Source organism: Podarcis vaucheri (assembly GCF_965113315.1).
Source record: "Podarcis vaucheri genome assembly, chromosome: W".
NCBI classification, from domain to species: Eukaryota; Metazoa; Chordata; class Lepidosauria; order Squamata; family Lacertidae; genus Podarcis; species Podarcis vaucheri.
Window position 1 is genome coordinate 3,352,894 of NC_138757.1, and position 12,487 is coordinate 3,365,380.

At 45.9% G+C, this 12,487-nt stretch overlaps 1 protein-coding gene across 4 annotated transcripts in view; it reads left to right on the top strand.

The window, feature by feature from the left end:
* LOC309523295 (integrator complex subunit 6-like) overlaps positions 1-12,487 on the top strand; it is a 117,807-nt gene that overhangs the window by 61,741 nt on the left and 43,579 nt on the right. For all 4 annotated transcript variants that reach the window (XR_014215298.1, XM_082207073.1, XM_082207072.1 and 1 more), the window contains 2 exons: positions 1,850-1,944; positions 3,483-3,593. Coding sequence is in view for 3 of the 4 variants with exons in the window: in XM_082207073.1 (XP_082063199.1) it covers positions 1,850-1,944; positions 3,483-3,593 (206 nt within the window). In the remaining variant the exon portion in view is untranslated. The remainder of the gene's footprint in view (positions 1-1,849; positions 1,945-3,482; positions 3,594-12,487) is intronic.

Consider the following 12,487-nt stretch of genomic DNA (forward strand, 5'->3'; position numbering starts at 1 on the left):
GAAAAGGAACTATCTGTCTTGTCTTGTCTGCTGTTTACTTGCCAGCCATTTTCTTAAATGGGTTGGGAGACTGGAGAGTCTAGAGCAGGCTTTCTCAACCATGGGTCCCCAGCTGTTGTTGGACTGCAACTCCCATCATCCCTGACCACTGGTACTGCTAGCTAGGGATGATGGGAGTTGCAATCCAACAACAGCTAGGGACCCAAGGTTGAGAAAGATTGTTACAAACTGCTTCATTGGGAGGAGAGGATTTTTACGCACACCCTCTTTTCTCTGCAGTAGAGGAGGAAAGTCACCTGCTTCCAGTGCATTTTTGATGCTCCTCACCTAGGCTAGATCTACACTGACCTGTTTAACATTATTAGAGCAATATTAGATATATTGTTTTAAAACATCACAGGGCAGACCTGTAAGCGTTTCTTACCTCCAGCAAAATGCTATTTCCCTTCTGCTCTGCAATGCCCTCTGGTGTCACATTATAATAATGCATTATGAACGTTAAAAGTAGAACACCATGTGGCCATATGGTTATTAAAACTATTCCTTAACGTTAAAAACCATGATTTTAGATCCTCCATTCTTTTCCCTCTTTCAGGATGTGGCATGTTTCAGAGAGAGAAACACCCCTCCCACTGTATATAGCTGTCACGATTCACTCTGTCACTGAAGAAGAAAAATCATAAATAAACTGTCTCATCCGGGTCTGAGTGTTACATATAATCGAGTGCAAGAACTATCAGCCACAGTAACAAATGTACTGTGTGGACAATACAGAGAAAATGGTGTGTGCCCACCCAAGCTGTGTCCCTGTTGTTGTTATTTATACCCCACCCATCTTACTTGGTTGCCCCAGCCACTCTGGGTGGCTCCCAACAAAAAACTAAAACACAATGCAGCATCAGACACTAAAAGCTTCCCTGAACAGTGCTCCCTTCAGATGTCTTTTAAAAGTCACATAATTGCTTATCTGTTTGACATCTGATGGGAGGGCGTTCCACAGGGCGGGCGCCACGACTGAGAAGGCCCTCTGCCTGGTTCCCTGTAACCTCACTTCTTGCAGTGAAGGAACCGCCAGAAGGCCCTCAGAGCTGGACCTCAGTGTCCGGGCAGAACAATGGGGGTGGAGACGCTCCTTCAGGTATACAGGACTGAGGCTGTTTAGGGCTTTCAAGGTCAGGACCAACACTCTGAATTGTGTTTGGAAATGTACTGGGAGCCAATGTAGATCCTTTAGGACCAGTGTTATAGGCTCCCAGGGGCCACTCCCAGTCACCAGTCTAGTTTTGGGTCCAGCTTCTATTGGGAATAGTTTGACTGTTGAATAGCTTCTCAAATATCATTGTATTGTTCTTTTTATTTATTACATTACATGGTTCTCCTCCCCATTTCATCCTCACAACAGTCCTGTGAGGTAGGTTAGGCTAAGAGATGGTGACTGGCACAAGGTCACCCAGTGAGCTTCATAGCTGAGGGGGAATTCAAACCCTGCTCTCCCAGATCCTAATCCAACCCTCTAACCATTACACCACACTGGCTCTCAGTATTTAGTGCCATAACTTAAACACACACAGTATCTAAGATTAGCAGAATCCAAGGTGTTTAGGACTTCAGAAGTCTTCAGACTAAGCAGTGCTGGTTCTCTTCATTAAAAGTTGTGATTGTTACTCTGCTAAGATCTAGCCTGACTTGGGGTGTGTAAAAGTTGAATATACAACATAAGGAGGAGAGAGCCCTGTCCTTGGGAGTATTAGTACTCTCTGGATCTTTAAGGGACAATCCTATGGAGCATGATGCTGGGATACTTGCACTGTTGTGTACATTTGTGACTTGTATTGTTTCTCCTTTGCAGATGATTTATTTAAGGTTCACAAACTTAAGCCAAATTTGAAGTGGCGGCAATCTTTGGATAACTACTTAAAAACCATGCCTCCCTACTACTTGATGGTATGTACCTCTCGTCAGTTTGATGGGTCTTGTGTGTTATGCTGGAAGCAAAACCGTTGAATGTTCACAAGCCAGGATTCAAAAGCTTTGCAACATGGAATGACTTACTCGTCCTTCCTTAAATGCTCTCTTGCAGTTGGTGTTTAGCACAACTCCAGTACCTATTCTTTTGTTTCTCCTCTCCTGCTTGTTGGAAAGATTGCTTTATTGCTAGCCGGGTTTTGGCACAGAAACTGCTTTGGTCGCCCTGTATGATGACCTCTGTTGAGAGAGAGACAGGGAAAATGTGTCCCTGTTAATTCTCCTCAACCTTACAAAGTGATGGTTTTGACCTATAAAACCTTAAATGGCTCAGGACCGTAATACGTCCAGGGCCACTTCTCCTTATATGAACTGTCCTGGACCCTGCAGTCATCATCTGAGACCCTTCTTCATTTCCTCTACAAGAAGTCCAGAGGGTGGCAACACAAGAGTAGGCTTTTTCTGTATTTGCTCCCCGTTTGTGGAATGCACTCCTCGGGGAGGCTTCTCTGGTGCTTTCATTACATATCTTTAGGCACCAGGCATAAACATTCCTCTTCTCCCAGGCCTTTGGCTAATGAAACAATCTATATATATATATATTAAAAAAATTAAAAAATTGTCTAGTAGCACGTTAGAGACCAACTAACTTTGTTCTTGGTATGAGCTTTTGTGTGCATGGACACTTCTTCAGATAATAAAATTATCCTTAATCCTTTATGTACAGCTGATATCTTGACACAGTACCACCAGTTAACATATCATGAAAAGGCAGCTGACCTGCATGACATTCTGATTCAAGTATACAAAAGGAGATGTGATTATCTGACTGAACTTTTGTAAAGTCACTTTGTTTTATTGACAGGCTTTAGGTATTTGCTATACCATGCTGTGACCCACCCTGTGATTGCTCTATGATAGTCTCTATCTCTCAGTCTCTCAGTCTCGCTCTCTCTCGCTCTCTCCCAAGAACAAACTTAGTTGGCCTCTAAGGTGCTACTAGACATATATTTCTACTGCGTCAGACCAACACGGCTACCTACCTAAATATAGAAAAAAATCTATGGCCTCTAAAGATGTGAGGCAGAGTTATTGTTTGTGTTTGTTGTTATGATACATATTTTTGTGTTTTTCTATATTGCAAACTGCCCAGTGATCCATGGATAAACCACATTTAACAGAAAAACTGGGCTGAGGAGGAAGCTAGATGGCAGAGTGGCAGCGACATAAATCACCTGCATAGCTTGAGCAAGATGCCACAGTATGGACTTGCATCATCCCAGCAGTCAGGGTCTGTAGCATCTGTGTGAAATCAGCTGGTGGTGCCATACTGCATAGTACCATGTGGCTATGTGATCTAATGCCCCCTGTGAGCCATCCGAAACCCACCTTCCAACTCTGCCTTAGCTTTATCTAGCACTTAATAGTGAGAACCTTTTTTAAAAGACCATATTTTTTTTTAAAAAAGCAAAGATCTTATATTCTTCTTATTCTTACTTATTTTGTTTTCCTTACAGCCATTAAAGAAAGCACTAAGGATGATGGGAGCTCCAAATCTGATACCAGAAAATTTAGATTGTGGACTTAGTTACAGTGTTATCGCTTACCTTAAAAAACTCAGCCAACAGGTAGTATTGACAAAACCTTTGAAATTAGAAGTGCATTGATAGTGATTTGTGTGCGTGTGTTGCTCTGGTTATATAATAATAATAATAATAATAATAATAATAATAATAATAATAATAATAATTTATTTGTACCCCGCCCATCTGGCTGGGTTTCCCCAGCCACTCTGGGCGGCGTCCATAGAAACAAAAAATACAGTAAAATATCACAGATTAAAAGCTTCCCTGAACAGGGCTGCCTTAAGATGTCTTCTAAATGTCAGGTAGTTATTCATCGCTTTGACATCTAATGGGAGGGCATTCCACAGGGCGGGCGCCACTACCGAGAAGGCCCTCTGCCTGGTTCCCTGTAGCTTGCTTCTCGCAATGAGGGAACTGCCAGAAGGCCCTCGGCACTGGACCTCAGCGTCCGGGCAGAACGATGGGGGTGGAGACGCTCCTTCAGGTATACTGGGCCGAGGCCGTTTAGGGCTTTAAAGGTCAACACCAGCACTTTGAACTGTGCTCGGAAACATACTGGGAGCCAATGTAGGTCTTTCAAGACTGGTGTTATGTGGTCTCTGCGGCCGCCCCCAGTCACCAGTCTAGCTGCCGCATTCTGGATTAATTGTAGTTTCCGGGTCACCTTCAAAGGTAGCCCCACGTAGAGCGCATTGCAGTAGTCCAAGCGGGAGATAACTAGAGCATGCACCACTCTGGCGAGACAGTCCGCGGGCAGGTAGGGTCTCAGCCTGTGTACCAGGTGGAGTTGGTAGACAGCTGCCCTGGATACAGAATTGACCTGCGCCTCCATGGACAGCTGTGAGTCCAAAATGACTCCCAGGCTGCGCACCTGGTCCTTCAGGGGCACAGTTACCCTATTCAGGACCAGGGAGTCCTCCACACCAGCCCGCCCCTTGTCCCCCAAAAATAATACTTCTGTCTTGTCAGGATTCAACTTCAATCCATTAGCCGCCATCCATCCTCCAACCGCCTCCAGGTACTCACACAGGACCTTCACCGCCTTCACTGGTTCTGATTTGAAAGAGAGGTAGAGCTGGGTATCATCTGCATATTGATGGACACCCAGTCCAAATCCCCTGATGATCTCTCCCAGCGGCTTCATATAGATGTTAAAAAGCATGGGGGAGAGGACGGAACACTGAGGCACCCCACAAGTGAGGGCCCAGGGGTCTGAACAATCATCCCCCACCACCACTTTCTGAACACGGCCCAGGAGGAAGGAGCGAAACCACTGTATAACAGTGCCCCCAGCTCCCAGCCCCTCTAGACGGTCCAGAAGGATGTTATGGTCGATTGTATCAAAGGCCGCTGAGAGATCCAGCAGAACCAGGAAACAACTCTCACCTTTGTCCCTAGCTCGCCGGAGATCATCAACCAGCGCGACCAAGGCAGTTTCAGTCCCATGATGAGGCCTGAATCCCGATTGGAAGGGATCCAAATGGTCCGCATCCTCCAGGCATGCCTGGAGTTGTTCAGCAACCACGCGCTCAATCACCTTGCCCAAGAATGGAAGATTTGAGACTGGGCGATAGTTGGCCATACTGGCCGGGTCTAAAGATGGTTTTTTAAGAAGCGGTTTAATGACTGCCTCTTTCAGCGGATCTGGGAATGTTCCCTCACAGAGGGAAGCATTCACCACCCCGCAGAGCCCATCGCCCAGCCCTTCCCGGCTCGCTTTTATTAGCCAGGATGGGCAAGGATCAAGGAGACAGGTGGTTGCTTTCACGCGTCCAAGCAGCCTGTCCACATCCTCGGGGGTAACGGATTGAAATTGATTCCATGCAACTTGACCAGACAGAGCTCTAGCGCTCTCCCGCCCTGGCCCTGCTCCCACGGTGGTGTCTAGCTCCTTCCGAATATGAGTGATTTTATCTGCAAAAAACTTTGCAAAATCGTTGCAGGAGATCTTGGGGTCTTTACAATGCCCCGGTGGTAAAGGTGGTTCCGTTAAATTGCGAACCACCTGAAAGAGTCTCCTGCTACTATTTTCTGCAGATGCAATAGAGGCGGTGAAGAAAGTCTTCTTCGCCGTCGCTATTGCCACTTGGTAGGCTCGACGTTGAGCTCTAACCTGTGTCCGGTCAGATTCGGTGTGAGTTTTCTGCCACCGACGCTCTAGCCGTCTCAGCGATTGTTTCATCGCCCTCAGCTCCGAAGAAAACCACGGGGCTGTCTGGGCTCCATGCAATCGGAGAGGGCGCTTCGGAGCCAGACAGTCAATAGCCCTGGTTAACTCCGCATTCCATCGGGCCACCAGGGAATCAGCTGAAAGGCCATCAACATGGGCTAAAGCATCCCCTACCACTCTCTGGAAACCATTTGGATCCATCAAGTGGCGGGGGCGGACCATCCGAATTGGTCCCACCTCCCTGCAGAGGGGAAGGGTCGCGGAGAAGTCCAGTTGCACCAGGAAGTGATCTGACCATGGCACTTCTTTTGTTTCACTTTTACTTAGTGTCAGATCACCCACGTCACTAGAGGTGAATACCAGGTCTAAGGCATGTCCATGACTATGAGTTGGGCCAAACTTATTCAGGGACAGCCCCATGGAGGCCATGCTTTCCACGAAGTCCCGAGCGGCCCCTTGTAAGGTCGTGTCGGCATGGATGTTAAAATCCCCTAGGACAACCAAACTAGGTGTCTCCAGGAGAAAATCCGCCACGACCTGAAGCAGCTCGGACAGGGAATCCTTGGTGCAGCGGGGAAGTCGGTACACCAAAAGGAATCCTGTACTGCCCCTATTGCCCAACTTCCAGAACATAGAACTGGATCTTCCCAGTAGGACGCCTGATGCAGACTAATGACTTCCTAAAAATCACTGCAACCCCCCCTCCCCGCCCACATGACCTGGGTTGCTGTGCGTAAGAGAAACCTGGTGGGCAAGCAGCGGCAAGGACAGGCCCATCTGTTTCCTCCAACCAGGTCTCTGTCACACATGCCAGGTCAAATCCTCCATCCACAATCAAGTCGTGGATGGCAGTGGTTTTATTCATCATTGACCTGGCATTGCACAGCAACACTTTCAGGTCATGTGGGTTTCCCCTGTTGATTCCAGTATACCGGTCAAGGCCAGACCCGGAGGCAGGGATAGTCTTCAAACAACGACTAAACCTGCCTCCTCGGTAATGACATGGTCTGGTCTTAGCGTAACTCCGCCTCCTGCCCATGATCACCGAGATCGGATGTCCCAGTGCTTCCCCCCTGTGGAACTTGTCCCAGCCATCGTGTTGGCTGGGGAGCCACTCCCAGGCAGCCCTGATCCCACCCCTTAAAAACAAAACACAAACTATACAGAACCAATAAAACAACAACAACAACAAAAAGGAACAGAACAATTATACTAAAATTAATCCCCAACCAACTATCCATCCCACCCACCCACCCCCAACAAAGGAGAAAAGGAATAAAAATTTAAATTGCCACCGACTGCTTGAGGACATTTTAAAGCACATTAACCACCTGGAACAGGGAAGCAATGGCAGAACACTTCCCACACTTCCCAAAAAGTTTGTTCCAAATAAGGGCCTGGGCCACGCCCCCTGGGCCAGTTGGAGAAGGCCCTAGAAGAGAGCAGGCCCTGCAGTCCTCACCCAGCCGATGGTCCGAGGCTTCCCTGCAGCAGGAGTCCCTTTATAGCTGAGAGAAAGGGCCTGGGCCAGTTGGAAAAGGCCCTGGAAGGGAGCAGGCCCTGCAGTCCTCACCCAGCCGATGGTCCGAGACTTCCCTGCAGCAGGAGTCCCTTTATAGCTGGGAGAAAGGGCCTGGGCCACGCCCCCTGGGCCAGTTGGAAAAGGCCCTGGAAGGGAGCAGGCCCTGCAGTCCTCACCCAGCCGATGGTCCGAGACTTCCCTGCAGCAGGAGTCCCTTTATAGCTGGGAGAAAGGGCCTGGGCCACGCCCCCTGGGCCAGTTGGAAAAGGCCCTGGAAGGGAGCAGGCCCTGCAGTCCTTACCCAGCCGATGGTCCGAGACTTCCCTGCAGCAGGAGTCCCTTTGTAGCCGGGAGAAAGGGCCTGGGCCACGCCCCCTGGGCCAGTTGGAGAAGGCCCTGGAAGGGAGCAGGCCCTGCAGTCCTCACCCAGCCGATGGTCCGAGACTTCCCTGCAGCAGGAGTCCCTTTATAGCTGGGAGAAAGGGCCTGGGCCACGCCCCCTGGGCCAGTTGGAAAAGGCCCTGGAAGGGAGCAGGCCCTGCAGTCCTCACCCAGCCGATGGTCCGAGACTTCCCTGCAGCAGGAGTCCCCTTATAGCCGGGAGAAAGGGCTTGGGCCACGCCCCCTGGGCCAGTTGGAGAAGGCCCTGGAAGGGAGCAGGCCCTGCAGTCCTTACCCAGCCGATGGTCCGAGGCCTCCCTGCAGCAGGAGTCCCTTTATAGCTGGGAGAAAGGGCCTGGGCCACGCCCCCTGGGCCAGTTGGAAAAGGCCCTGAAAGGGAGCAGGCCCTGCAGTCCTCACCCAGCCGATGGTCCGAGGCTTCCCTGCAGCAGGAGTCCCTTTATAGCTGGGAGAAAGGGCCTGGGCCACGCCCCCTGGGCCAGTTGGAGAAGGCCCTGGAAGGGAGCAGGCCCTGCAGTCCTCACCCAGCCGATGGTCCGAGGCTTCCCTGCAGCAGGAGTCCCTTTATAGCCGGGAGAGAGGGCCTGGGCCACGCCCCCTGGGCCAGTTGGAAAAGGCCCTGGAAGGGAGCAGGCCCTGCAGTCCTCACCCAGCCGATGGTCCGAGACTTCCCTGCAGCAGGAGTCCCTTTATAGCTGGGAGAAAGGGCCTGGGCCACGCCCCCTGGGCCAGTTGGAGAAGGCCCTGGAAGGGAGCAGGCCCTGCAGTCCTCACCCAGCCGATGGTCCGAGACTTCCCTGCAGCAGGAGTTCCTTTATAGCTGGGAGAAAGGGCCTGGGCCACGCCCCCTGGGCCAGTTGGAGAAGGCCCTGGAAGGGAGCAGGCCCTGCAGTCCTCACCCAGCCGATGGGTTTCCCCAGCCACTCTGGGCGGCTTCCAACAAAGTATTAAAATACAGTGGTCTGTTAAACATTATTTTTTTAAAAAAATATTTTATTAAGTTTTAAAGTACACAATAAAAAATAAACACACAAAATCCCCTCACCAAAAAGATAACAAACAAAACAGCAAATACAAAAACACCAACAAACAATATACATAGAAAAAAGAAAGAAAAAGATAAGAATATAATTATTCAAAAACTTTTTTCATATAACCAACTGGACTTCCTCACATCTCCCTTACCCTGCGTTCTTTATAATAGAAAATACCAGCAAATTGTTACCTTATTTCATATCTTATTTTGTGCTTTTCAAATGTTATATTTTTAACTTTAAAGTGTTTTTTGTCAGATTATTTGTACCTTAAATTAAACATTGTATTACTTTAAATTTCGACTTTATCTTACTTATAACTTAATTTCTATATCTCACCATCAAATTACTGGAGCCATATTTTTCTAAACCGTGCAGTTTCTTAACATTCATATAACTTATATTGTTTTTGTAAGTAGTCTTTAAATTTTTTCCAGTCCTCTTCCGTTGTTTCTTCTCCCAAATCTCGGATTCTGCCAGTCATTTCAGCCAGTTCCATATAGTCCATCAATTGCGTCTGCCACTCTTCCAGTGTGGGCAAATCTTGTGCCTTCCAATGTTTTGCGATAAGTATTCTTGCTGCTGTAGTCGCGTACATAAAAAAGTTCTGTCCTTTTTTCACACTTTCTGGCCGACTATGCCCAAAAGGAAGGCCTCTGGTTTCTTGGTGAAGGTACATTTTAATACCTTTTTTAACTCATTATAGATCATTTCCCAGAAGGCCTTCACTTTTGGACAGGTCCACCAGAGGTGAAAAAATGTCCCTTCAGCCTCCTTACATTTCCAACATTTATTATCAAACAGGTGATATATCTTTGCAAGTTTGACTGGGGTCATGTACCACCTGTATATCATTTTCATAATGTTTTCCTTCAAGGCATTACATGCCGTGAATTTCATTCCGGTGGTCCATAACCTTTCCCAGTCCTCAAACATAATGTTATGCCCAATATCTTGAGCCCATTTTATCATGACTGATTTGACTGTCTCATCCTGAGTGTTCCATTTAAGCAGCAAGTTATACATTCTTGAAAGTACCTTAGTCTTTGGTTCTAACAATTCTGTCTCTAACTTCGATTTTTCCACCTGGAATCCTATCTTTTTATCCAATTTAAAAACCTCTTGAATTTGAGCGTAATGTAACCAATCTCGCACCTTATTCTTTAATTTTTCCAAACTCTGCAACCTCCAATTTTCTCCAATTTTTTCTATTATTTCCCTATATTTCGGCCATCCGGCCTCCATATTGAGTCTTTTTCGGGCCTTCGCCTCCATTGGTGATAGCCATCTCAGGGTTCTATTTTCTAATAAGTCTTTGTACTTTGTCCAGACAATAAATATTGCTTTTCTGACAATATGGTTTTTGAATCCTTTATGAACCTTAACCTTGTCGTACCACAAATATGCATGCCATCCAAACGCGTTATTAAACCCTTCCAGATCTAGGACATCAGTGTTCTCTAACAGTAACCAATCCTTCATCCAGCAGAAAGATGCAGCTTCGTAATATAACCTTAAGTCCGGCAGGGCAAATCCCCCTCTTTCCTTTGCATCAGTTAAAATCTTAAATTTTATTCTGGGCTTTTTGCCCTGCCAGACAAACTTAGAGATATCTTTCTGCCACTTTCCAAAACATTCCACCCTGTCCACAATCTGTAGGGTTTGAAACAAAAACAACATCTTTGGCAATACATTCATCTTTATAGCTGCTATTCGACCCAACAAGGAAAGTTTCAGTCTTGACCAAATTTCTAGATCCTTTTTAATTTCTAGCCAACATTTTTCATAATTATCCTTGAATAAGTTCAAATTTTTAGCAGTCAAATTTACCCCTAGGTATTTCGCCTTCTTTACAATTTTTAGGTCTGTCTCTTTCTGAAACCTTTCTGATTCCTCAGTTGTCAAATTTTTTTCCAGAACTTTGGTTTTTTGCTTGTTCAATTTAAACCCCGCCACCCGACCAAACTCATAAATTAATTCTAAAGCTCTTTTCGTGCTAGATTCTGGCTCCTGTAATGTTAAAACCAAATCATCTGCAAAAGCTTTCAGTTTGTATTGTTTCACTCCGACCTGTATTCCTTGCACCAACCGGTCCTCCCTAATCATGTTCAAAAACACCTCCAGGACTGAAATAAACAGCAAAGGGGATATGGGGCAACCTTGTCGTGTTCCTTTTTCAATTTTAAACTCTTCTGTCACCACATTGTTAACTATCAGTTTAGCTTTTTGCTCTGAGTAAATTGCCTCTATTCCATTTCCAAACCCCCGTCCCACTCCCATCCCTTCAAGGTTTTTCTTCATGAACTTCCAAGAAATGTTGTCAAAGGCCTTCTCCGCGTCAATAAAGATTAACACTGCTTTTGTATTTATGTTGGTTTGCAAAAGTTCCAAAATATCAATAATGTTCCTGGTGTTATCAGACAAATGTCTACCTGGGAGAAAGCCTGCCTGGTCTTTATGAATTACTTCATTTAACACTTTTTTAAGTCTATTTGCCAAAATGTCAGCAAAAATTTTGTAATCCACATTTAGGAGTGAGATGGGACGGTAGTTCTTAAGTTGAGTCTTTTCAGTTTCCAATTTAGGTATCAATGTGATGAAAGCTTCTTTCCACGATTCCAGCGCCTTCTTCCCCTCCATAATCTGATTGCAGACCTCCAATAGTGGTTGTGTCAAAAAATCTTTCAGTATCTTATAATACTTGGATGTAAGACCATCTGGCCCTGGAGATTTGCCTAGTTCCATATTCTGAATGGCACCCTCAATTTCATGTTGTGTAATCTTATAATTCAGGATTGTTCTCTTTTCCTGAGATAGTTTCGGTAGCCCATTAATTTTTAAAAATTGGTCTATCTCTGCCTCATTTTGCGGCCCTTGCATATAAAGTTGTTTGAAGTGTCTCTGGAAGCATTTTCTAATTTCTTCGGGTTTCTGGATATTTTTCCCTTCAATCTCTAAGTTTGTGACTGTGTTCAATTTTTCTCTCTTTTTCAACTGCCATGCTAGCAGTTTCCCACACTTATTCGCTGATTCAAATGATCTTTGTTTCATTTGTTTAATTTTCCACTCAACTTCTTGATTTATCAATTTAGCATATTGCGTTTGGTGGAATTTGATTTCTCTCAGAACCTCCTGTGATTTTGGTTTTGATCTCAATTTTTTCTCACCATCTCTTATCTTCTCTAAGATCTTATCCTTTTTTTCATTCCAAAGTCTTTTCTTTATCGTGTTCTGTTGTATCAAAAACCCTCTCATAACAGCCTTGCTTGCGTCCCAGATTACTCTTTTTTCCACCGTAGTATTCAAATTTATTTCAAAATAGTCTTTTAAAGTTTTTTGGGCCTTCTTCACAATCTCCTGATCTCTTAGTAGGGTGTCATTCATTTTCCATCTGAAGGAACCGATTGGAGTAAGTCTCATTTCCACTTTCATAGCGTTCTGGTCGGAGCAGGTTTTTGGGCAGATTTCCACTTTTCTGGTCTTAGGTGCCAGCCCTCTAGTTATCCATATTTGGTCGATTCTTGTCCAAGACAGATGGGCTTCAGAAAAGAATGTTCCTTCTTTACCTAGGGGGTTCTTTGTCCTCCAAATGTCAATCAAGTCCATATTGTCAATTAGTTCAAAAAAGGTTTTAGGTAGTCTGCCGTCTTTTGTTAGATTTTGATTTTGTGACTTGTCCATATTTGTGGAGACCACCCCATTCATATCTCCCATCATAATGATGTTGGTATAGTCCAAATAGTCCAGCATTGTCTCATGCAGTTTCTTATAGAATTCTGATTTCCCCTCATTCGGTGCATAGATTCCT